The sequence below is a fragment of the Schistocerca nitens genome, chromosome 3 (assembly GCF_023898315.1).
Source record: "Schistocerca nitens isolate TAMUIC-IGC-003100 chromosome 3, iqSchNite1.1, whole genome shotgun sequence".
In the NCBI taxonomy this organism is placed as follows: Eukaryota; Metazoa; Arthropoda; class Insecta; order Orthoptera; family Acrididae; genus Schistocerca; species Schistocerca nitens.
This window is the reverse complement of record NC_064616.1, coordinates 861,956,895-861,984,787: the sequence shown is the minus strand read 5'-3', so window position 1 is coordinate 861,984,787 and position 27,893 is coordinate 861,956,895. Positions and strand designations below refer to the sequence as shown.

General features: G+C 40.3%; 1 protein-coding gene across 1 annotated transcript in view; it reads left to right on the top strand.

The window, feature by feature from the left end:
* Positions 1–27,893, top strand: part of LOC126248896 (protein crumbs) — a 354,721-nt gene that overhangs the window by 130,721 nt on the left and 196,107 nt on the right. The window contains exons 8-10 of the mRNA XM_049950366.1: positions 7,160–7,298; positions 17,059–17,269; positions 19,825–19,944. Of these exons, the coding sequence (XP_049806323.1) occupies positions 7,160–7,298; positions 17,059–17,269; positions 19,825–19,944 (470 nt within the window). The remainder of the gene's footprint in view (positions 1–7,159; positions 7,299–17,058; positions 17,270–19,824; positions 19,945–27,893) is intronic.

Below are 27,893 nucleotides of genomic sequence, written 5' to 3'. Positions count from 1 at the left end.
ACTATATCCAAAAATTCATCTAATGAGTAGAAGGAATTGCCATTAAGAAATTCTTTTAATTTCCTTTTAAGTGCTATAAGGCTATCTTTCAGACTTCTGATGCTATTAGGTGAGGCTACAGTGAAGATCCCTAGCTCTTTAAATGTCTGCAGGATGATCTTGGATGAGCTCCAGCAATTATTCTGATTACACACTTTTGTGCAATGAATACTCTTTTACTCAATGATGAGTTACCCCAGAATATGATGCCATACGAAAGCAGAGAATGAAAATAGGTGTGGTAAGCTAATTTACTCAGATGTATATCTCCAAAATTTGCAATGACTCTAATAGCATAAGTAGCTGAACTCAAACGTTAGAGCAGATCCTCAGTGTGTTTTTTCCAGTTCAACCCCTCATCAATGCATACACCTAGAAATTTTGAATATTCTACCTTAGCTACCGATTTCTGATCAAAGTCTATATTTATTAATGGTGTCATTTCATTTACTCTGTGGAACTGTATATACTGTGTTTTGTCAAAGTTTAATGAGAGCCCATTTGCAGAGAACCACTTAATTATTTTCTGAAAATCATAGTTTACAATTTCACCAGTTAATTCTTGTCTGTTGGGTGTGTGAGCTATACTTGTATCATCGGCAAAAAGTACCAGCTTTGCATCTTCGTGAATATAGAATGGCAAGTCATTAATATATATTAAGAACAGCAGAGGACCCAAGACCGAACCTTGCGGCACCCCATTCTTGATTGTTCGCCAGTTTGAGAAATCACTAGTTTTTTGCATATTATGTGAACTGTTTATTTCAACTATCTGCACTCTTCCAGTTAGGTATGATTTAAACTATTTGAGCACTGTCCCATTCATACCACAGTACTTGAGCTTATCTAGAAGTATTCCATGATTTACACAATCAAAAGCCTTTGATAGATCACAAAAAATCCCAATGAGTGACTTCCGGTTTCTCAGAGCATTTAATATTTCATTAGTGAAAGTATATATAGCATTTTCCGTTGAAAAACCCTTCTGAAAACCAAACTGACATTTTGTTAAAACTTTATTTTTAGAAAGGTGTGAAGCTACTCTACAATACATTACTTTTTCAAGAATTTTGGATAAGGCAGTCAGAAGAGAGATTGGGCGGTAGTTGTTGACATCAGACGTATCCCCTTTTTTATGCAGTGGTTTGACAATGGCACACTTAAGTCTATCTGGGAAAATACCCTGCTTCAGAGAGTTATTACATATGTGGCTAAGAATCCCACTTATTTCTTGGGCACAAGCTTTTATTATCCTACTGGAAATACCATCAATTCCATGTGAGCTTTTATTCTTGAGAGAGTTTTATTATCTTCCTAATTTCAGAATTTCTTCTGTTTGAGTTCAGTAGAGGAGTGACAGCTGTCGAGGCAGCCAGAAACATTTGTGGCATGTGTGGGGATAATGCCATTGGACAGACCACAGCAAACATGATTAACACCACCTCCTCCGAATTTTGCTGTTGGCACTACAGACACTGGCAGATGACGTTCACTGGGCATTCACCATACCAACACCCTGATATCAGATCACCACATTGTGTACCATGATTTGTCACTCCACACAACGTTTTTCCACTGTTCAATCATCTAACATTTACACTCCTTACACCAAGCGAAGTGTCGTTTGGCATTTAACGGCGTGACGTGTGGCTTATGAGCAGCCGCTCGACCATGAAATTCAAGTTTTCTCACCTCCCACCTAACTGTGACAGTACTTGCAGTGGATCCTGATGCAGTTTGGAATTCCTCTGTGATGGTCTGGATAGATGTCTGCCTATTACACATTACTACCCTCTTTAACTGTTGGCGGTCTCTGTCAGTCAACAGATGAGGTCGCTCTGTACGCTTTTGTGCTGTACATGTCCCTTCATGTTTCCACTTCACTATCACATTGGAAACAGCAGACCTAGGGATGTTTAGGAATGTGGAAATCTCGGGTACAGATGTATGACACAACTGACACCCAATCACCTGACCACATTCGAAGTCCATGAGTTCTGTGGAGCACCCCATTCTGCTCTCTCACAATGTCTAATAACTACTGAGGTCGCTGATATGGTGTATCTGGCAGTAGGTGGCAGCACAGTGCACCTAATATGAAAAATGTCGGTTTTGGGTGGGGTGACTGGTTACTTTTGATCACATAGTGTATTTGTTCACCAACACTGCACCAAAGTCATGCTGAGAGGCATCTGAAGCCAACACGAGATGCTGAGCGGGCTGAAAAATGACCAGACATGGGGCAGATTGAAGCTTAGATCTAAACAAAGCAAGTGCTAGATCACAAGCTGTGGATCATAAAAGAGTCACATTTTTACACAAAAGTGCATGCAGCAATGGCTGAGTAACAGTGGATGCATCCCGTAAACACTTACGGCAGTACGCAACTTTATCTACAAACACCTGCACTTCCTTAGCAGAGGTCGACTGTGGCAAAGACGCAATTGCATCAATATGGTGACACAGTGGCTTGACCCCTGTGTGATAAACCTCAAAATCTAGATACTCAATTGATGGGTGAAGGAACTGAGATTTGGAAATGCACTTGAGGCCCACAGACTGCAAAACAGGAAACAACAATCAGAGGTTGCTAACTAAGGTGGTCCTCGGTGGAAGAACCCAAAACAATGACATCGTCGAGGTAATTGATGCAGCCGGGTACAAAGGCTGTCAGCTGTTCTAAAAAGTGCTGAAAACTTGTGGGCATCAAAAGGCAAGTGTAGTTAATGATATAGGCTGAAAGATGTACTGACAATGAGAAGGTGCCCAGTAGTCTCATCCAACAGGAGCTGGAGGTATGCTTCCAACAAATCAATCTTGGAAAATTAGTGACCAACTGACAATTTTGCAAGCAACTTGTCAGGGTGGGGCAAAGGGTATGTGCCTGTCACATACTATGCATTAATCATGACACTCGGGTCACCCCAGATACGAAGCTCAGCCGTCAGCTTCTTAACAATGAACAGTGGTGAAGTCCATTCACTGAAAGAAATAAGCCAAATGACACTGAGTGATGCCAAATGGTCTAATTCGATCTTGACAGAGTCACACAATGTGATAAGACACCTATCACCCCCCCCCCCCCCCAAAATGAGGGTTGGCAGACTCTTTCATGGTAATATAGGCCTGAAAACACACAATCTAGCCCAGGGAAAACAGAGACGAAAACTCAGAGCAGAGCGACTCCAGCTGCTAATACGGAACTTGATCTGGCACTAAATTTACCTCATGTGCAATGGAGAAACCAAAAGCATTAAACGCATCTAACCACAACAGGTCTGCAGTATCGGAATCATCCACAACAAGGAAAGTGAGATGGCGAAAAATACCTACAAGAGACAGGGGAGGGGGGATGACCTAGGCTCGGAATCTGCTGCTTATTGTTGCTAACCAACTTCTGCAAAACCTGTGTGAGGGGAGGGGAGGGGAGGGGAGCCAAGTCCACATATGTTTGTGCATTTATTAAAGTCACTGCAACTCCTGTGTCCTCTTGGATTTTTAACGGTTTATTAAACACACACAAGTCAATAAAAAAATTGTTCAGGGAAAGAGTAATTGTAGAGATACAGTTTATGCCCTTCAGTACTGCTGTGTCCACCATGTTCATAGCGGAGTTACAAACTGATGCAATGTGGCCTTTCTTTCGACAATTGTTTCAAAGTGCCCAATGATTAGGACACACAGCACACTTGTGTTAGACAAAGCAGTACAAGTAAGATGGAAGGAGAGCACGTGCCCACTGTTGTGACACAGCCTGTTGCTGCTGTGGCCATAACCGATACTGCCCCAGGCAAAACTGAGTTGAAGGTTGTACTGCTGCAGCAGCTTCCCTATCATCCTGAACACTTGCTGTGTGCCTAACATGGGTTGTCTGAGCAACCTCCCCCACGTAGCTATCTGATCACCTGTGGCCTGAGACACTTCAAAGGACTGTGCTATATTGAACTCAACCACGAGCGTCAGATTCTCACACTGAAGTGCTTTTTTGTGGACTTCCCTATTCGGGGCCAGGCCAATAATAGCCTCTCATAATCAGCATAGGATTCATGGTGGGTACTAGGGACAAATTCATAAGACTGGTTAAGGTGTTTTTGACAACGGTAAAATTCTACGTGCGTCAAAATGACATGCGCTCTGTCACAGTAATAGGTTAAAAGAGGCTTGCACATTTCATCAAATGATAAGTTGGCCAATTCTTGCAAAGGAGCAAATTGGCGCAACAGTTGATACATGCGTGGTGAAAGCTGAGAAAGAAAGAAAGCCTTACACTGGTTTGCATCACCCAAGGGAAAATCTTGGAAGTGTTGGTGTAACCATGTCTCGTAGTAGTCCCAATCTTCAGCCGATGCAAGAAAGGATGATGGTTGCACTGACAGGAGAGTGACCTGCCATGAACATGCAGACATTGCTTGGCTGGGAGACGTGGTGTTTTTCATAGAGAGGGATTGCACCCCTTATTGTTTTTCATGGCACTATCGCAGCACAGGCCTACATTGATGCTTTAAGCAACTTCTTGCTTCCCACTGTTGAAGACCAATTTGGGGATGACGATTGCATCTTTCAACACAATCGAGCACCTGTTCATAATGCACAGTTTGTGGCTGAGTGGCTACACGACAATAATATCCCTGTAATGGACTGGCCTGCACAGAATCCTGACCTGAATCCTACAGAACACCTTTGGGATGTTTTGGAACACTGACTTCATGCCAGGCCTCACCGACTGACATCGATACCCCTCCTCAGTGCACCACTCCGTGAAGAATGGGTTTCCATTCTCCAAAAAACCTTCCAGAACCTGATTGAACATATGCCTGCAATAGTGGAAGCTGTCATCAAGTCTAAGGGTGGGCCAACACCATATTGAATTCCAGCATTACTGATATAGGGCGCCACAAACTTGTAAGTCATTTTCAGAGAAGGTGTCTAGATACCTCTGATCACATAGTGCATGTCCTGGTTCATGTGAATCTTGAACAGCCCATTGCTTACGCTTCTAAGACTTTACTCCCACTCAACAGCAGTATTCTCAGATTGAAAAGGAGGCTTTAGCGATTGGGTTTGCCCTCAAGAAATTTCACATCTTCTCGTATGGTTCTAGGTTCCATTTAATCACAAGTCACAAGCTGTTGGTTGCTCTTTTTAACCCTTCGTCTGCCATACTGGACAAAACAGCCTATCACTTGCAGTGGTGGGCTCTCTTCCTCTCTCGTTATCATTATCAAGTCCATTACTGGCGAATGGTGCAACATGCCAGCGCCAATGCCTTATCTCATCTTCCAATCAGGCCAGACCCATCATTTGATCAGGACAAGTTGCTTTGTTTCTATTTACAGCTGAGAACCAAAAAATTGTTGATTCTTTTCCCACCAGAAGCGTGACTATAGCATCAGCTATGGCCATAGATCCTGTACTTAGTCGGGTCCTGTCTTTTGTACAGCGCATCCCGTCACTTCAACCAGCTGTGCCCGTGCGTGTTGGGCCTGTTCGGTAGGGCCGATCACCTCCCCAAGCCCTGCTGCTGCTGATGCCTCTTCCTGTGTCGCAGACAGTGTGGTTCGCGCCACAGAGGGGGTCGCTGCCTGGCAGATTGCTGTCTGGTGTTTCAACCTCTGCTTCCACTCCTCAACTGCCATTGCTGGTGCAGCCCCCCACTGCACCTGATGCCACAACCACTGCTGCCACCGCTGTTGCTAGGTCCTGTGTGGCTTTGTCTGCGACACACCTGTTGATGTCTCTGTTGCTGACCACTAACCCAAGGACTTCGCTATGGAGGTGCTGTCCCTTGTGCTGCCCTACGGCCTCTCACAAGTGGGAGGTCGGCACGCCAACATGCTCCCTCATCATTTCTGCCCCTACTGGCCAGTGCCTGCCCACCAGTTACTGCAGCAGCTGCCGTTGTTGGGCGATGAAGTGGATGTCAGCATTGTCATTGTCATTTTCTGTGACTCTTAATGCCAGAGTGTTGTAAGATTAGTGTTCTCTCTCTCTCTCTCTCTCTCTCTCTCTCTCTCTCTCTCTCTCGGTAAGAGTGCTTTTTTTCTGTACCATGCATTTTTATTTTGCCTAGCTTTTTTATGTATGTATGTATGTATGTATGTATGTATGTTATTTTCCTGCCCCCTAGAAGGGAAGAGTGGTGTACCTTCACTCATGAAGTGTGCGACTTCAAAGAGCACACATCTTTTCTTTATAGTTTACAGGCCGGATTCTTGAGGCGACCTGGTGAGCTGCCCAAAAAAACAGCATTATTTAAGTGATCGCTAACAAGTGCTCAGCATATTCTTTATGTTGTATTACTGTTGTCCACTCAATATGTTCAGTGCTATACACAAACTGTATATAAAGTACTATGTTCCCTAAATCATGTTTGTTCTTGCTATGACAACAATGTTATGCATCTAGTGGAACAGTGATGGTGTGGTGTGCTAAGAATTGCTTCCCTGAGGTGTAACCATCACTGCTAATATTTATTATCAAGAACTGAGACATCTTGCAGACATAACCCAAGAAGATGGTGTGAAGTGATGCTACTCCACAATAACACTTGCCTGTATTCTGCTAGACTGACAAAAATGCTATACAGGAGTGGAATTGGGAAGTCATTATACATCCACGTTTATTCACCTGGTCTTGCACCCTCAGATTTTCACTTCTACTGCTCTCTATTAAACAAGCTTCAAGGAAGTTCCTTTCCAGATAAAAATATAAAAATGCTCTGCAAACATGGCTTGATGAGTTCTTCGTCTCGAAACCCTGTGAGTTCTTCAGTTGCAGAATCGAAAATTTACCCAGGATTGGGAGACTGTTGTAAGCAGTAAAGGAGACTATATTATTGATGAGTCAAGTGTCTGTTATGTGTATCTGTTGTGTTTATTGAACTTATGGAAAAATGCTATGAACTTGTGCACCAACCAAATATATTCTCTCCCTTTTGCTGCCCCCCCCCCCCCCCCCGCCCCTCCGCCCCCTGCTCCCACCCATCCACCTACACACTGCTACCTCTCTCTCTCTCTCTCTCTCTCTCTCTCTCCGCCTCCCCCCCCCCCCCACCCCCCCATTCATGAGAGTTAGTCATTAACTGATTATTGTAAAGAAACAAATGTTTTCTTTTTTGTAGGTTCACTGGCCTACATTGCGAGGAAAATATTAATGAATGTGAGGACAAACCTTGCCTCAATTCTCTCGGCTGCTTTGACAACTATGGCAGTTACACGTGCCAGTGTTCCCCTGGATTTGAAGGACAAAATTGTGAACTAGTAAGTTTTTGACTGATTTAGAATATAATTATTAAACTGTGTGACTGTTACAGATGGCAAGGAGGAAGTATAAGTGAGAATGCAGTGATCAGCAACTCATAGGTGTATCTGAGAATTCTATGAGAAAACTGACTTTTGACAAATGGCTAATTTGTGCGCGCAAGATACAGTACCTCATCAGATTGTAAATGTTTTCTGTAGTTGCAAGTGTGACTTAATTTTGTGGCTGAGGCAGCAGTAGCAGCAGTTGTTGTTGTAGCAGTCGTAGTCGTAGCCATCGTCGTTGTCGTCTTCAGTCTGAAGACTGGTTTGATGCTGCTGCCCACACTAGTCTGTCCTGTGCAAGTCTCTTCATTTTTACAAAACTATAACAACCTCACACACTTGAAGCTGCTTACTGTAGTGCAACCTTGGTCTCAGTTTATAATTTTTATTATTCCCTGCCCCATCTGTTGCCCCCACTTCCCTCCATTACCAAATTCCTTGATGCCTCCTCAGGATGTGTTTTATCAACCAATGAGTTGATGCCTTATTTTAGTCAAAATGTGCCATAAGTTTATATTTTTTGCTCAATTCAATTCAGTACATCTTGATTTGTTATCTGATCTATCCATCTGATCTTCAGCATTCTTCTGGAGCAACAGATTTAAAAACCTTCTGTTATCTTCTTTTACAAAGTATTTTATATTCTGAGCATCCGCAGCTGTTGAAAGTCAATGTTAAAAAAAATTCCACTGACAGCTGGTAAAATTCTTGTTTTCTTGATACACAACTGGTTTCGCGATGTGAAACAGCATCATCAGGTGCAACAATGTTAACAGGTTGTAGGTGTACCTATCGCTCATAGTCGAGGTATATTATTCAGTAAATATTGTCTACTTTATTTTGGTGAATGAAGGGCAACAAAGACTCTTGTAAAAATTGCTGGTGGGTGGATCATGTAGTTTAAACCCTTGTTTTAAAATTTGCCTGCATCGGTGTGACAGCAGGGCAACTCGGTGTTGGAAGGGGTACTCTTAGTTGCTTGTGCAGGCTGCTTCTACCCTTCCCAACACTGGGTTGTCCTGCTATCACACCAATGAGTGCAGATTTTAAAACAAGGGTTTAAACTACATGATCCGCCCCCCAGCAGTTTTTATGAAAGTAATGGATCACGTCTTATTCACCATTTGTCCACCAATGTAAAGTAGACAATTTAACTGAATAATATATCTTGACTAGGAGTGATGGGTATCCTTATGACCTTTTAACATTGTTGCACCTGATGATGTGGCTTTAGGCCACGAACCTGGTTGTGTATTAATAAAACAAGAATTTTACTAGCTGTCAGCGGAATTCTTCTTAACATCATATTCTCTTTTTGTCTGAACTGTTTATTGCCCATGTCGCAGTTCTGTATAACCTTGCACTCCAGGCAAGTACTTTCAGAAAAGACTTCCTACCCCTTAAGTATATTTTAGATGTTATCATATTTCACTTTTTCAGAAAATAAACTTTTTTTGCTGCTGCCAGTCTGCGGTTTATATCCCACTTGCTTTGCCATTATCAGCTATTTTGCTCTCCAAGTAACATAATTTGTCTGCTGTTTGTTGCATCTCATTTCCTAAACTTGTTTCTTCAGCATCATCTGACTTTATTTGTTTAATGCTATAGTGACTGTTTGTTACTTCTATAACAAGTGTGCTTCTCTCACGGCTGTGTTCAGTAAAATGATGCTGAATTTTGCCATTTATTTCACATGAAACATATATACTAATTTCTGAAACTTGAATATCATTTGTCCTGCCCTCTTTGTTTTTTGCTTGATAATCTCCAAGTAAAATTTTTTACTGTCTTAGTGCATATTTCTAACTATCTATTTTGCTATGAATAAAAGACAAAATAGATTTTTAAAGCATTAGAGTTTGTTTTGGTGAGATAGATTAAACTTAATGATTGACGTCTTCTAATTCAATTACAGAAGTTAGAGATCTGCATCCGTAGTCCTCAAACCACCATATTGTGTGTGTATGTAGATCACACATAATGTAACAGAATCGTTTTAACCGTTCCTATTTCATTTGTGGATGGTATGTGTGAACAAAGGTGGTTGGTGTCCTACTGTGTACCAGGTCTGTTCAAAAAATTCTGGAACTTTGCGCATAAAATTTTTCTATGCTAACCCTTTACTTATTGTGCATGGTCTCCTTCAAAATACTCTCCTCCACAATTGATACACCGCTCCAATGCCTTTTCCACTTCTGGAAGCAGTCTCGGTATACCTCTTATGGTTTGCGTGAAGCACCCTCTGCGAATTTTCCTTTATCTCGTATGTCATTGCAAATCATCTTCCTGTTAATGGGGTTTTCAACGTAGAAAATAAAAATAGTCTGCGGGGGACAGGACTGGGGAGTATGGAGGATGAGGCAGCACTGTGATTTCGTTTTTGTGCAATATTCATGCACCAACAGGGATGAATGTGTGTGTGTGTGTGTGTGTGTGTGTGTGTGTGTGTGTGTGTTGATGCAAGAGCTGTGAATTGTCTCTCACATTTCAGGCCATTTCCTTCTCACATTTTCTCGCAGACGTCGTAACACGTCCTGATAGTACTATCAATTAGCAGTTTGTTCCTGTGGCACAAAAATTCACAATGAACTAATCCTTCAAAGTCAAAGAAAACTGGCTTTGACATTTGATCTGACATGACGAGCTTCTGTTTGGTCTTGGAGAACCTTTCCTCACCCATTGGGAAGAGTGAACATTGGTCTTAGCATCACATCTGTAGATGCAAGTCTCACCACCAATTACGATGCTCTTAAACCACATCTCATTCTCATTTGCGCAATTCAGGAGCTCTTCACAGCCTGCAAGGTGAAGGTCTTTCTGGTGTTGACTCATGAGCCATGGGATGAACTTGGTGGCAACAGAATGCATTTCAAGACACTCTGTTACGATTAATGACATGGTCCAACTGAAATGTTACATTCTTCTGCAATCTCTTGGATAGAGCATCTTCGATTGGCATGCACAATTTCATTGATGTTCCTGACATGAGCATTGTCGGTAGATGTCAAAGGAAGTCCTGAACAAGGTCCTCTTTAACTTTGTCCTGCCATTTTTAAACTGTGTGAACTGTTCGTAACACTAAGTATGGCTTAAGCACTCATCACCGTAGGCTTCCTGCATTCTTTGGTGTGTGTTTGAGTTTCATGCAAAATTTAATACAGACACGTTGCTCTTCTAATTCTGCATCTTGAAATTTGCTAACTGTGTGACACAACATTCTACTCAATACAGCACTGAACAATAACTAACAGACATAGAACAATGAATCTTTGGGCAGTCACACATTAAACACAGGCCTGTGCAGGGATGCCAACTGCATTTCATTCCAACACACCATTGTCACAAAGTTATGAATGTTCCGGAATTTTTTTGAACAGACCTTATATTTCAGAATCTTTGCAGTTTCACTATCATAATCATCACATGAGCTGTATCTTTGTGCCCCATGTCTGGAGTGTGTGTTGTATTCATGACAGTACAAAGATTGATTCGTTTATTTTTAAGTCAGTAACACTGGAATAAGACCATGAATGATTGGAGAATTGTGTTCTTCAGAGGTGGCTCACATTTCAGTTTCCCAAATGATTCTCATTACACACACATCTGGAAGGGTAGTACAATCAAAGGAACATCCTGAAAAGAGAATAGTTTGGTGGTGCAGCAGTCCTAGTGTGGGGAGCCATCATGCTGTATGGGAATACAGAGTTTCACAATGTTGTTTGATTGAAGGAATACTCTCACTGTCCAGAGGTCAAGAGATAAGGTACTGCAACCACATATGTGACTTTCCAGAAGTGGATCTGGTTTAGATTTAGTCTTCTTGTATGGTAATGGACACTCACATCAAGCTACTATGGCAGACGAATTTTTTTTTTTCACAGATGAATATATCCACTACACAGACTACCCAACGAGGCTTTTCCCTTTATATTCTGTAGAATTTTAGAACATACGTAGAATCCATAGGAGATGAATTGCAGTGAATCAACCACCACCCAACAGTCTTTTAGACATTCACACAGCTCTTTTATGGGAGTGTTCACTATTTTGTTGTTGTGTAAGCAATACTCCAGATTTTCTGATTTTTTTAAAAAGTGTATTCTTAGTTTCAAAATTTTTCAGTTTTGCCATTTTTACTTCCTGTTGTTTTCCATATATGTTATGGCTGAGCTCTGCATTCTTCTGTAACTCTTCCAACATTATGTTTAGGGAACGTGTTCTTTTTATCCCAATTGCACTGTACCTCTGGAAACTAGTTTAGATCAGAAAAATACCCAAGATATTCCTACGAAGGCATGGACTGATGTGGCTACATACCTTTACACTCATGTTGTGAAATATTATTATTCTGTAGACTGTGGACATTCATGGAAGATAGGAATAAGAATTGAGATTATTTTGGATTTTAATGATAATGTGATAATTCCCCAATTCATATTATATGATTGAGCAAATGTAGTCTATATGCAACAGATTATTTAATAATTTTCAGCAACTTTTCTACTGGTGCATATTTTTCTAATGGAAATGTGTTAACTCAGTCATGAGTGTAGTGTTTAAAGACATAATAATACATATCGTTACTTTGTGTAAGGAGTAAATTATCATCTTTATTTTTAGTAAACAGCATTGTCAAAATTAAAAACCAAATTAAACTATTTATTGATCTGGTGGAATTACATTTTCCTTGAGACATACGAGTCTCAACTTTATCTTTGATAATGATAGACAATAAAATTGAGACTTATACCGTATTTACTCGAATCTGAGCCGCACTCGAATCTAAGCCGCACCTGAAAAATGAGACTCGAAATCAAGGAAAAAAAATTTTCCCGAATCTAAGCCGCACCTGAAATTTGAGACTCGAAATTCAAGGGGAGAGAAAAGTTTTAGGTCGCACCTCCAAATCGAAACAAAATTCGTCTAATTGTAATATGAGACACAATTTAGGTCGAATGAATGACGATACAGCTGCAGTAGTTTGGTTCGAATCGTAAGGTTAGCAGTTACGGTTTACCAGGTAGCCATTGCTACGCGTCACGTGCTCTGTCCGTATTTATACGGATATCCTTCCTTTTTCACGTGCTTCGTCTGGTTTGAATTGATTGCTTATTTTTCTTTGATCTGATAAGTGCCGTTCTCTTTGTTATAGGTGTTTACGTCACTCTAAGCTGAAAATGCATTACTGTACTGTGTCATGCATTGTTTGTCGCATTCTGATAGTGCGTGTTTACGGCCTGTCACCGCTCGCGGCGTGGCTTGCTTTTGTGCGCGCTACCGCTGCTTGCAAATAAAAAATAGAGAGGAATCGTTTCGTTAGCGAAACATTTGTTGTTACTTACACTACTGCTTTCTTTGATAATGATCAACAAGAACCAAATAATAGACTGCGTATGATAGATGATGATCTGAACGAAATTTTAGCGAAAATTTTTCTCCGTTTGAAAATCTTTGCAGGTGCCTCTTTAGTTCATTACATTCTGCACAGAAATTAGAGTCATCTTAGATTTAAAAATCTAGTCAGTTGCCGTGCTTCATTTCTGACTGTATCACTATCAGGCATAAGAATAATACGAATATAAACATGACATGATATGTATATTCTTCCGCGTTTGCTGTTGTCTCACTCTAGTTTCGTAGTTTATTAGGCAGACAGGATTTAAATGAGATAGTAGCAAACACGAAACAATACATGGCAAAATGTTTATATTTGTATTAATCTTATGGCTATATGTGATTCACAATTCATAAAAGCTCCTATTAGCAACCATCTCTTCTCACAGGTAGGAAAAAATTCAGAACGTAGAGTTGGCCATATTGACAAACATCCCAAACAGTCTTGCCAGTCGGATTTTCATAGTACATTGAAATGCTGCTACATTCGAAGATCAACAATACAGAATTTGTATTTACTTCGTTGAATAATGTACCAAAATGCAGTGGTCGAAACTCTGGGCAGAGGAAAAAGGCTCGTCTTCCACTTTTTTTTTTTATTTATTTACTGACGCAGAGATTTTGGTGCCAGTATTTATCTTTGTGCCTACAAAGCATGCCTATGTGGCGCTACATATATTCGACGGCAGAAGTTAGTTGTGGCGGCACCCACCAACATTTTTCAGAACTCCCGCTTGCTTTGCACTCGATTCTAAGCCACAGGCGGTTTTTTGGATTACAAAAACCGGAAAAAACGTGCGGCTTAGATTCGAGTAAATACGGTATGTCTCAATGAAAACATGATTCCATCAGATCAAGAGATCACCTACTCCTGAGGTACAGGCAGGATTTCTCCATTACATACAAAGCTGAGGTGCTATTCCAATACCAGAGAGCCTAGGCAATACTGATGAATTAAGAAGGGGAAAATGCTTTGAAGGCATGAATTGAAGTCTGTGTTAGGGAAAGCATTGGACTGTGGTAGTCCATGCAGTTGTGTTATCCATAGTGCTATGGTGGTGTAATCGTTTGCACATCAGCATAGTAAGCGAGAGACTCAGGTTCAAGTCCCACCCATGGCACAAATTTTAATTCATTCTTTCAACTTTTATCATTATCGAAGAAAAGATTGTGAATTTGCGACAACTATACACAAATGCATTGGACAGCAATGGTCATCACCAGTACATTCCTGAAGCACCACACCGGCGGCAACCGGCGGGAGCCAACATGACCTGAGTGGTTCCAGACTTGCACGGCAGTGACATCGCAAGTGAAACACACTGCCTGCAATCGTTAGCAGCTGACATGATCTGAATGATTTCACACATGCATGGAGAATGACACTACTATGCCCTGTCCCAAGGACACTGACCTTCAGCCAGCCACAACAAACACTCCTCCACATAGTGACAACATTCCTCTGACAGGTGCGCAGACAGGATCCCAACTGTGTTGGTTCCACATTCACTTCAGCACCAAAGTGCATAACTGACCTACACCATGCAGCCTCCCAAGCACAAGATGCGATCCAAATTGGAACACGCAGTGACACCGCCCATAGCTCAAAATGTGGGCTGAACCAGTTTTGTCCAAATCCTAAGTGACAGCAGTGGACTCTTAAGTGCTGGGTCTCTTAACAAATCAATGCTTTCTGTTTGACACAGGTTCGGAAGCAAGTTCCATTCCCAGGAAGAACCTTCTTACAGAGCTTCCTACACTGGCTGTGCAACTATGTGCTGAAAACAACTTTCCTATAAAATTTTAAAGAATGCTGTAGACCTCGGCCTCCAAAAAGTATTTTCATGGCAATTTTTGGTCATGGATGTTCATGAACCAGTTTTAGACACGAAGTTCGTCCTTAACTGTCACCTATCTCCAGATCTGAGTCTGGGAACCCTACAGAAAACCAGTAGCGGAGAATCTGCGCACAGCATGGCTTGTGGTCTGCCACTATATACACAGCTGGCTTCATAGGACCCCAATCTGCAAGCACCTTCAATGTACGCTATACACAACCATTGTCTACAGCTACTAAATGATTATCAAACATTAGAATCAGAGATACAGCAGATTACAAATTCTTCTGTAGTAAGTGAATTAAGCCACATGTTCTTATCTGCAGCACCTCCAATGCAGCAGCTACACACTTCTGCCACAACTAATACCAATGGGATAGCAACTGTCATGGCATTGGAAGTGGACACACGTAATATATCTGCAACACACTGCAACACATAGGCCACCAACAATGCAGCTCAGTACGATGAATTTTTCTCACAGTGCTCGTGCATCCTGAATGAGTGGTACCTCTGCCCAAAGGGATTCAGGTATGTCATCTCAACAGAGAAGCATTCACCATTAAACTTTGGATAAAATCAGTACCACACCAGTTTGAATGGTCAACAGACTGCTCACTAGAAGTTACAAACTTCCCAGTGACGCCGGTGCATCTGTGATTACGTCAAGATTATCGGCTGTTTGATTCCTTGCAATCACAGCTTCTAGGTTACAACAATCACCTACTAGCATGCGAGTAGATTCTGACGTCACTGCACCCACTACCCCATTGCCTCCACAGTCCAGCATCCCACAGCCATAAATCAATACAGACAACAAGCTGCTACAGCTGTCCCTGTTGATCTCCAATCTACCTCAGCCAATATCACCTGTATTGAAATGAGACAGGGATCACAACACCATGCTATGTTTTCTCTCATTCAGTGAGAAATGGTCCAGCCATACCCTGCTTAATAGCCAGCCATAGCGTGGTTGGTCGTGCATATATGTGCCAAAAGGAATGCATAATATTTGCTATGGAATGACATTACATCTCCATGCCAAAAGAATTTAAAGATTTAATTGAAGATTGAAAAGCAAAAAATTATGGTGATCAATAGACACGATTCATAGTTCTGTACATCAAGAAGCACTTTGTTCTAAATTTTCAGTGGTGGGGCATGTGATGAAATTGGTGGTACAAATAGTAAATTTCAGTTAGTCATACACATTACTGTACTGTCAGTTGGTACAGTTTTTGATGAAATTGAACAAAGAGTATAGAGATTTTACATATTACTGCAAAGTATGTAGGTTAAGTCAAGAAACGTGTCTGGAGTGATTTTTTTAAATTTAAAACCCAGTATTGTTGAATTTCTGAAGGAGAAAGGAAAGCTGGGACAAAAATTAAAACTTTTGGAACGAATTGATGGCCGCGTATTTTAGATGGACTTGACTGCATACAGTCCACAGTAAGACATTGCAAGGAAGGAACAATTTATTTCTGGTTTGATGGGATTGTGTGTGTGTGTGGGGGGGGGGGGGGGTGCATTTAAAATAAAAAAATCATCTGACAAAAAACACCTTCGCTTTCCCTCAGTTCACTGACATGAAAGAAAATGTGAGTTTTGAAGAATTCATTGTGGCCTCGAAAAAAGTACAAGGGTAGTTTTCTAAACATTTTGAGGACACTAACAATCTTACATCTGTTTTCGTGCTGGTTACAAGACCATTTGCCATTTCAGTTGAAAGTGCACGAATGCATTTGCAGATGGAATAGAGTGACTAGCAGTGTGATTCCCATTTAAAAGACAAATTCTTTTTTGTTAAAATAGTAATGAAGTTGAAGTTGTGAGTATGATAAAATATTTAGACTAACATATGTGTGTCAAAGGCCTTTTTTTGATTACGAAACTAAATAAGTCACAATTATGTGGGAACCTGAGTGTGAAAATCTGTGAAATTGTCTGTGTCTGTCCAAATGTCAACAGTTTGCACCAGTTAAAAAGTATATCGTGTCTTTAACATGGCAAAAACAATCAAATTTTTGTTTGTGATTTATGTTGTTGAGAAATATGAAATATGAAACCAAATTGTGTGTAGTGCAACAGCATTGCCATTTAAATGCAGCATGTTGAAAGTTTCCCCCACTTCTGCTTTCCCACACTCAGACAGCATGGCGTGGTGGTGGGGGAAGTGTGCGGTCAGGTGAGACAGCTGTGGCTCTCGTGCCAGTGCACGGCTCACTTGCCGAAATCTTGGCTGTCCTGATGTAGAGGATTTGTTGAATACAAATAAAAAGTTGAACATTGTAATGTTTATGTGACTAGTTAATATTCAGCACTTCCTATACCATGTTTGTGCTTATTGTTTATTTACACCATTATTTATATTCTACCTGTGATTTCCAGTATAGTTTTATTGTTGTCATCACCAATAGTGTTGGTTCTACCAAAGCATTAATGCAACTTCAGACAGTGATACTTCTGTACTTTTGTTTCAGATTATAAATGAATGTTTGTCCAGCCCCTGTCTCAATGGTGCTACATGTGTGAACAAAGTTGGATCGTATACTTGCCAGTGCCTTCCTGGTTATACAGGGGATCATTGTGAAAACTTCACATTGGATTGTGATCGTATTTCCTGCCCTCCAAGTACACATTGTTTAGAAATGGCTGGCGTGTATCACTGTGTGTGTAAACCTGGCTATAGAGGTAAGTGAACATATTGATAATACACGAGCTAAGTTAAAAATGACTTCTGATTGCATACTAACAATAAAAAAGAAGCTCATAGTGTTCATCGTACACTGTAATGTATGCAGATCCTTTACTATATGTTGTAGTCACTACATATGTTGCTGAAATCCACCCTCTGTTTTGTTGACCTTTGAACTTTTTATTTATTTTGAATATAGAAGAATAATTTGTTGTAGCTTCTTAGCCAGTTGACAATATTTTACATCAACTCCTTATTCACTGGAAAATATTCCATAGTCAGTGAGGAGACAATTATCACTAAGCAATGTACCTGGACTAAAAGGCATTGGGTAAAAGGAAAAAAAAAACTGTTTAGTGTAAATGTTTCATAAAGCATTCATGCAGGTAAGAAAATGACGCAGTTGATTAATGCCTCTTGTGTTTAATTCATATTGTCTACGTGTGCAACATTTCAGAATAAGCATCCTAAAATGCTATCAACTGGATTCTATAAATAATGTCGACTAAATTCTGCTCTGTTACCAGAACATTGTCATCATTATGTCATTTTATTTCAATTTCTCTGCTATTGTTTGAGTATCTGCATTGCATGGAAAAGAAGCAACAGGTCCCCACCCCCTAAAATTGCAGTGTCAACGTCTTGGAAAGACAATTTGTAGAAAAACATTGAGATTTCTGTTAAGGAAATAAACTATGACTGCAATTTATTTTCAGTGCATTGTGTACTGTGAATAATTTGGTTTGGACTAGTTTAATTAAAAACACTGGATTAATTTAAAATGAACTTAAACATTCTTGACCTCAAGAAACCTTTATTTTTGTGGCTGTCAGTTTGGGTCAGTTACTGACCATCTTGCCATTATGTTGGTGGGTTGTGGTGGTGAACAGAGCAGGCATTACGTGGAGTTCGTAATGCCTGCTCCGTTCACTGCCACCACCTACCAACATGGTATGAGGTCTGAAGATGATCAGTAACTGACTGAAACCGGTAACCACTAAAACAAAGGTCTCTTGTGCTCGAGACTGTTTACATTCATTTTAAAGTACTAAGGATAACTGCTGTTCTCCATGAAAGATATTCTCAAAAATTACTGGATCAATTTATAACCTGCTAGAAGAGGATAAAAACGATACTTAAGGAAGTGATGTTTTTATCATTAATGTAATATTTCACTCCTACAGTACTGGCCTAATTGTAGTAGTGTTAATAATGATTCTTTGTCTCACAGCCAATCATTGTGGTTGTTATTGGTAGATGGTCAAAGTAACACTGCCTCATGTATTTTTTTCCTGTTTGCTTTTATGGAAGGACTCTCCACATTTTACACTTTGCTTAAATCTTGCAATCAGTCTCAATGAATGCGTGCTATGTAAATACCCTGGTTTTGAAATAATGAACTATGTACTGTGACTTCTAGAGCTGAAAAGTGTGGACTCTACACCTTAAGTAATCACAAAATACAAATACTGATGTATACAGTTTTGCTGATACAATTTGAGAGGTAACAAATTTTCCAGAAAGTTTTCTTGATTTCCTAGACAAAATCTGCAGTTAGAAATGATGTAATAATGGCACTAAAATTAAAACATAATATATAACAGTGGGAAGCAATAACAAGAATTTTGAAATAATAATTGCAAAAATTTATGACGTTACGTTAAGAGTAATAAAAGAATCATTTTTGGCTAATATTAATTGAAACTGCAAGAAAATGAAGTATGAGATAGTATAGTAATTTTATGGTTTTGCACTATTGGCTGTTGATGTGAAATACAAATGTTTGTATGAGGCTAGGTATTTTTACAATAGTAACTTGTCGTTTACCATTTAACTAAATATGTGTGAAATTTTGATAGTCATACACTCCCCCAAAATCATTTGAGATTAAAAAGAAAAACTGAGCAATGTCTATTAATGATCCTATTATATTACAAAATAACTGTATTAGCAATCACAAAGTTGTTTTATATCTGACTATCAGTGACACTCCAGCATTGTGTGGATAATATAAACAAAAAGTTTGCATAGTGCTTATAGTCCTGCATAATGCAAAATAGAAATACTGTAAAAACTGAGCTGGCCGCTGGTGGCCGAGCGTTTCTAGGCACTTCAGTCTGGAACCGCGTGGCCGCTACGGTTGCAGGTTCGAATCCTGCCTCGGGCATGGATGTGTGTGATGTCCCTAGGTTAGTTAGGTTTAAGTAGTTCTAAGTTCTAGGGGACTGATGACCTGAGATGTTAAGTCCCATAGTGCTCAGAGCCATTTGAACCATTTTTTTTTGTAAAAACTGATCCTCACATTGTGAAATTAAACAAACATACAGAAGTCTAGTACTGTAGAATTAAAATGTGCAACGATGTTGCATATTTCAGAAAAGACATGAAGTAGGTACAACATTTATGAGCAATGTACTAGTGACAAAATTCATTACATGAGACATACGTATCTGAATTTCTGAGGCTTGTCTGTGTTGTGTTGACTGTCTAAAAAGATTAATTCACACTACTTATATTTGCCTTTCTACTGGGATTTTCTTTCTAATTTCAGCAATTTCAGGGACCAGTTGCACTGAACTTGACTTGTGTGATAGTAGCCAGTTTTGTAAAAATGGAGGCACTTGTTTCATCAGTGACAAAAGAGTTTGTGTTTGCCCACCAGGATTTACAGGTACGTGCTTCTGCATTTTAATATTGTTCATATATTTAAATTATAATTTTGTCTTTCTTTTTTCTTATCATTTCTTACACAGCCAATGTGTTGTCAGATAAATGAGATGTAGTTGTATGCAAGCACATAGCACATATTGATAATTCATATTGCTTGGACATCATCCAAAATTAAAACACGAATTTTGTTATACACTGTTGCACCTTTAAGTGTTGCTGCTTTAATGCCACAAAGCAAGCACATGATGGGACAGTTTTACAGATATCGTATTATTAGTGGTTGGACATTGTAGGTGGTTGGCATAGCAGTGATTTCTATCCTGTTTATCTCCCTGTCAAACATTCTACACTTCAACTACACAGTGAATGGTTACCTATATTTCTTCCACTATTTGTTTTTTGCCCAGGGCGTTCCATTGTATTAGTTGATTACTAAGATGTTTTTAAGGATTAATTTAAATTTTGAGGAAGTGTGGCAGTAGCTCATCAGCTAAATGAAATTGAGATTAAAACTACTTTAAGCTGAACGTAATCAAGTAATTTAGAATAACCATATCCATGGACTCATATTTTAAAAGACCTTTAACCCTTTAGTGCTGGCACAGGGCGCTGTGGACATCACACACATTAAAAACTGCTTGTACCGTTAGCTTAAATTTTCATAATTGTCTAAAATCCCTGTTAACTTTCTACCAGTAGCATAAGAAATTAAATTAGAGTACACTAAATTTCGGTTATTGTTGTTGTTCAATTGCCAAAAACATACAGTGGAGTATTCAGGACACTTGCACCAGTCCTAATGTAACAAAAACCAAAATAATACCATGTGTCAGGTTTTTAGGTTTTATGACCATTTCATTGTTGTTGCATTTAATGTTGTGGTATGTCAACCCATTGTTGTCCACTATTGCCATTCTAACCACTTATCAAGTGAAATAAAAGTCTTGGAGTCAGTATGCTTTCAGTCACTGATGGTAACGTGTTAATGTACAGTTTGTGTACATATGGAGAAAACAAAGGTGAATACATAGGTTACTTAAAGAAGATGGACAATTCAGATTCAGAATCATCTGGATGAGTGAAGAACTGGAACATGAAACTGACACAGGCATAAATAACTTTTGAAAATAATTTCTCAATGAAAAGGATAAAGAACCCTTTGCCGAGAAATATAAGGAGACAACCTCAAAATACTATTATACATCTAAAAGATGTGAGAGGTGCAGCCAAAATTGCAAAATTGATCTTAGAGGGTGTGGGACACTAAAGTGCTGCTTGTGGGAGCGTATAGGGCAAGGTGGGGATGGAGTAGTGCAGGACAGCTAGGTGCAGTCAGCAAGTTAGACGAAGGGCGGCGGGACGGAAAAGGAAAGAAGTAAAAAGTATGTGGGTTCATTAGTGGGATAGAACACTATGTGGGAGCAGGAAAGGGGATAGGGAGGGTTATAGGAACATAGGATATATTGCAGGGAGAGTGCGCACCTATGCAGTTCAGAAAAATTGGTGTTGGTAGGACGGATCAAGATAGTACAGGCTGTGAAGCAGTCACTGAAATGAAGAACGTTGTGTTAGCTCAGCAGCTGGGTGGTCCAGTTATTTCTCAGCCACAGTTTGTTAGTGGCTAGTCATTTGCACAGACATCTTGTTGATTGTCATGCCCACATGGAACGCAGCTCAGTAGTTACAGCTTAGCTTGTAGATCACATGAATGCTTTCATAGGTAGCATTGTGTTTGATGGGATAGGTGATGCTTGTGACCTGCGTGGAGTAGGTGTGATGGTGGGAGGATGTAAGAGACAGGTTTTGCATCTAGGTATATTACAGGGACATGAGACATGAGGCAAGGGTTTGGGAAGAGTAGGGATGGATGAGGATATTGTGTAGGTTCAGTTGGTGGCTGAATGCCACTGTGGGGAAGGATAGTGTGTAGTACATTCTTCATTTCAGGGCACAAGGAGAGGTAGTCGAAACCCTGGTGAAGAATGTGATTCATTTGCTCCATTCCTGGTTGATACTGAGTCAGGAGGGGAATGCTCCTCTATGGCCAGATGGTGTGACTTTGGGAGCTGGTGGGTGAATGGAGAGGTAAGACATGTGAGATCTCTTTCTGTACAAGACTGGAAGGGTGATTACAGGCTGTGAAGGCCTCAGTGAGACCGTTGACATATTTCAAGAGGGAATTTTCATCACCTATGCGACAGCCATGAGTGGCTAGGCTGTATGGAACGGACTTCTTGGTATGGATTGGATCACAGCCGTCGAAGCAGATGTGTTGCTGGTGGTTGGTAGGTTTGATATGGATGGAGGCACAGCTGTAGCCATCTTTGAGATGGAGGTCAAGATCAAGGAAGGTCACTTGTTGGGTTGAGGAGGACCAGGTGAACCAAATGGGGGAGAAGGTTTTGAGGTTCTGGAGGAAAGTGGATAGGGTGTCCTCACCTTTGATCCAGATCATGAAGATGTCATCAGGAAATCTGAACCATGTGAGGGATTTGGGATTCTGAGTGGCATAGGATGATACCATGCCGGTGTCCGGGGCATAGCAATGGACTGTACAGTGTAAGAGAGGCCCTCACACATAATTAGGAAAATATATTGGTGGTGTGATACAGTTGGGAGGTAATATAGCTTTATGCAAAAGACATGCAGTGGGTCAGTACCTGGTGGAGAGTTCATAGGTTTCACTGCAGATGGCAGTTTAAATTATATGCAGTTACATATCACAATGCAACACTGTTCAGTAGCATTTTTAGTTTTCATCCTGAAAGATCATTTAACATGTACATGGTCACCTCAGTTGTATGATTTTCAGGGAGCATAGCCTGGAAAGATGGGTTGCTACAGTTGATGCGTCAGCAGTTCTCAATAATTGTAACAACAGTGAGTGCTTTGGTTTTTAATCTTTTATTTGGCATTGTGACTGGATGCACACCTTTTTCACTGTGCTGAAAGAATACATACTTGCATTGATGTACTAGTTGTATTCAACAAATTAACTTTGTCATCTAATAAGATCACTAGATTGATTCACATTAAGAACCACTTACGTGTCATGAGAAAATTTCTTGCTGTGCTGTCAAGCTAAACCGCCAATTTATTCTGAATTTTTCAATGAAGTAATTGTCGCCCGATTATATATGTATAGAGTGGAGAGAATGATAGTGCTAGGTTGTTCGTATAATAAAGATGCAAGCTTGTCATCAGCAGTTGACTGGCCAGAAATTGCATTGCAGTGTTCCAGATGTACGAGGGGCATTTGAAAAGTCTGTGCAAAGTCTGAGAGATGGCACCACCAGCGTGTATCGAGGTCATTTTTAGTTAGTAGCATCTTTGGAAAGAACGCACACCAAGTTTCAGCCTATTGGTCTCTTTCTTTGTGTTTGGCATTCGTGTGAATAAAGGAAGTTGATTGATTGTAAAAAAATGGACGAAAAAGAATTTCATGTGGTGATTAAACATTACTTCATGAAAGGCAAAACGCCTCAGGAGACTAAAGAGAATCTTGATAAACATTACGGTGACTCTGCACCTTCAATTAGAACTGTTTATAAGTGGTTTCAAAATTTTTGGAGTGGCCATATGGGCACAAGTGATGCTGAACGTTCTGGACGCCCTGTGGAGGTTATGACTCCAGAAATCATTGATGAAATCCATGATATGGTGATGGATGACAGATGAGTTAAGGTGCATGAGATTACTAGTGCTGTGGGCATCTCGAATGAATGGGTACATAATATTTTGCATAAACATTTGGACATGAGAAAGCTATCTGCAAGATGGGTTCCACGATTGCTCATGCTTGGCCAAAAACGGAATCGTGTGAAGTGTTGCAAGGATGGTTTGCAGCTGTCCAGGAAGAATCTGCAGGACTTTAAGCATCGTTTCATCACTGTGGATGAAACATGGATACATTACTGTACTCCTGAGACCAAACGACAATCTAAACAATGGGTTACTAAGGGAGAATCTGCACCAAAAAAGGCAAAGACCATTCCTTCGGTCGGAAAGGTTATGACGACTGTCTTTTGGGATTCGCAAGGGATAATACTCATCAACTATATTGAAAAGAGTAGACTATTACAGGTGCATATTATTCATCGTTATTTGACCGTTTGAAAACGAAGCTGCAAGAAAAACGCCGGCAATTGGACCACAAAAAAGTCCTTTTCCATCACGACAATGCACCAGCATACACCTCAGTAGTTGCGGTCACAAAATTAATGGAAATAGGATTCCAACTTGTTTCACATCCCCCCTTTACAGCTTTTTTTCCAAGCCAAGTGTAAAACTTGAAGTGTTACTTTTTAGAGCCTTATGTGTTGTAAGATGAGTAATGAGTTGCTACACGATACTACGAGCTGCACAAACCTAACAGTCTGATGCTCAGGAAAAAGTGAAGAGATTCAGTAAATATTGCAGTGCATTATTTAAACAATTTTGAGGTTTTTTATGTAGCTCTGGTAGCAGCAGAACAAGAGAAAAACTAACAATGGTGTCTTTCATTCCTTTTTTTAAGTGATGTTTGACAGCTGAATCTATGAAACTGTATATTTTCCTGTGTGATGCATCTTTAATGTGAAATGACTAGAAAAATCGAAAGTAATTGATTTAACCATTATTTCAAATACTGAAAAGAATAGTTTTTGCAGTACATTTCTATGTTTATTTACTTTTCTCTCAGTGACCCATTTCTTATACTGCAATTTTAGGCTACACGATCCAGTCACATTAAGGTACCACTGCCCATGTTCAACATCAGCATGCAGTAAATACTCACAGATGGCACGGAATCATTTCCAAAACATCTAAGTTTTTAAACTGTTTGTGTGCTGCAGTGGTTAAAGTGTACTATGCATAGCAAAATGGTGCTATCCAAAGCCGGCGTCAAGGTGGCTGTGGTGCATCGCAGGTCATAGATGACAGGGGTGAAGGATGCCAGCAGAGATATGTATGGATGGACAGACATGCAACTGTTGAGCAACTGACTGCACAGATGAATCAAGGGGCTACCAACTGTGTCTCCTCAATGACTGTAGTGAACATTGCGATATATGGGCCTCTGTGGCAGGCAGGTTCATGCACCCATGCTGACTGCTGTTCACCAGTGACGAAGGCTGGAACTTCCACACCAGTACTGGCAGCTGGATGTCCGCTGACTGGTGACAGATGGCCTTCTTAGATGAATCACATTTTATACACCATCAGACAGATGGCTGTTGGTGTTTACAACATGAAATGTCTTTAAGCAAACACTGTGCAACTGGGAGGGGAGCTTATGGTCTGGCAATGTTTTTGTGGCATTCCCTGGGTGATCTCATCACACAGCTCACAGTGTACATGCATGGTTTGAAGAGCACTAGAATGAGTTTACAGTACACTGCTGGTGACCAAACTCCCCAGATTTAAACCCAGTAGAGAATTTGTGCAACCACCTCGGCCAAACTATTCGCACCATGGATCCTCAACCAAGAACCCTAGCGCAGCTGGGCACGACCCTGGAGTTGACATGGCTCCCCATCCCAGTCAGTATCTTCCTGAACCTTGACTCTATTCCTGTTCATCTCATGCTGCAAAAGGCAGTTATTCAGACCTTTGGCAGGGGGTTACAGTAATGTGACTGGAAGTGTAATTATGGCAACATTGTGCTTGACTGTTAGACACTGTGTTAAAATATTTCATATAGATGGAAATTACATACTGTCTTTTAGCAATATAAATATAATTTTCTTTCTGTTTCCAACACTCAGTAATAAAACATAGTTTTATTTCAGTGATCACCATCAAGAGGTAAAATCATGACCTGAGGTCAGTAATTTCTATGTGGGAGTGCATGTCATTGTGTATTGCATAAAAATGAATTATGTTTTGTTAGTGATCCATTTTATGTAATTTGACGAGTGTTGTAAAATTAGTTACATAGTGTTCTGTGCATCTATAGCTTGCCTAAAAAAATTGCATCTTTACAGTTGACATATTACCAATGTTGAAACTGTTCATCTGAGTACATTTTTGTGCCATTATGTGATAATGACTTTGAGCATGCATTTGTTTTTGCATGAAAAGAGCTGTTTTGCTGACTTTGTCAGGCTGTAACCATTCTATTCATTTCAGGATTTACATATTGAAACTGGGAAAGTTTTTGGTGCTTACAATGTAGTATTAATTAATTAGGACTGCATGCAATCTGTTATGCTGCCTTAGAACGTTTATTGCTTGCATTCCATTTACTCACTGTTAAATATAAACATTCACCATCAGACAAGTTATAGTGTGCTCGTTAGAACTTAATTACATATGTGGCTGCTTGTACAATCTTGTGGATAAGTGTTTGTTTATGAACATCTGAAACTTATGGTGAAATCTGTGAGCCTCTGATGAGTACAGATTCTGTCATATCCAAAGAGTATCCAAGATAGTTTCTCTTAAAAGGTGCAGCTAAAGAGGAATCATGTAGCAAAACCGAGGCTCCATGTCAGAATGTGTTTTTTACTATTTAAACAAAAAATAAGTTTTCCAAAGATCACACACTATTGTAAGAATGACTTGAGGAGATTTCTGATACTTGAAAATTAGTAATATTTGACATAGTTGTAACTCTTCTTATAGTGACGAAAAATTAAAGAAAATAAGTGACACAGTCCTTGAGTTTGTACCTTCAGGAATTCTGATGACTGTTGGCTGATAGCGTGTATCCTCACAGAACTAATGACCCCCTTAAGAGAGCTACAGGTGGTTTGACATTTATTATTAATGATTTTACAACACTTCACTTTTTCCCATTGCTGCTGACTTAAAACCAGCTACTGTCACATTGCGCATCCAAGCAGGATGACACTACGCCTCCTATATCTGCCACTTTATGAAACCCTAGATACAGAGTAATGCTGACGGTGGCTGCTTTGTGGTGATTTCAATATCATGATGTTCTGTAGGATTCAGCTATTTTCGCCTATCCCAGGGGGTGACCTGTTGAAAGTGTGGTATTTACAAAGGATAAAGAATGCCTTCTGAACGGGGAGCAGAGTACACACTTCAGCACTTCTGCAGACTTATTCTTTGCCATTGATTTTGTTTTATGCTCTTTCAACCTGGCACACAGTTCAGTGGAAATAGTTTGGTGATCTGCTTGCCAGTGATCACTTCCCAATGTACACACACCAAAAAAAGTTTAGCATCACCTCGGTTCCAGAACCTGTACAGAAAATTGGAATACAGATCAACATAATTTCTGCCCTTTTTATTGCTCATGAAAACCACACATTGCATGTTGTACCACCATACAGCGAGATCTTCAGAGGTGGTGGTCCAGATTGCTGTACACACCGGTACCTCTAATACTCGGTAGCACGTCCTCTTGCATTGATGCATGACTGTATTCATCGTGGCATAGTATACACAAGTTCACCAAGGCACTGTTGGTACAGATTGTCCCACTCCTCAACAGTGATTTGGCATAAATCCCTCAGAGTGGTTGGTGGGTCACGTCATCCATAAACAGCCCTTTTCAATCTATCCCAGGCATGTTCGATAGGGTTCATGTCTGGAGAACATTCTGGACACTGTAGTTGAGCGACTTCGTTACCCTGAAGGAAGTCGTTCACAAGATGTGCACAATGGGGGCGCGAATTGTCATCCATGAAGATGAATGCCTTTCCAATATGCTGCCGATATGGTTCCACTATCAGTCGAAGGATGGCATTCATGTATCGTACAGCCGTTATGGCACCGTCTGTGACCACCAGTGACGTACATCAGCCCCACATAATGCCACCCCAAAACATGGCTCCACATCCCAGTCAGTATCTTCCTGAGCCTTGACTCTATTCCAGTTCATCTCATGCTGTAAAAGGCAGTTATTCAGGCCTTTGGCAGGGGGTTACAGTAATGTGACTGGAAGTGTAACCTCCACCTTGCTGCACTCGCTGGACAGTGTGTCTAAGGCGTTCAGCC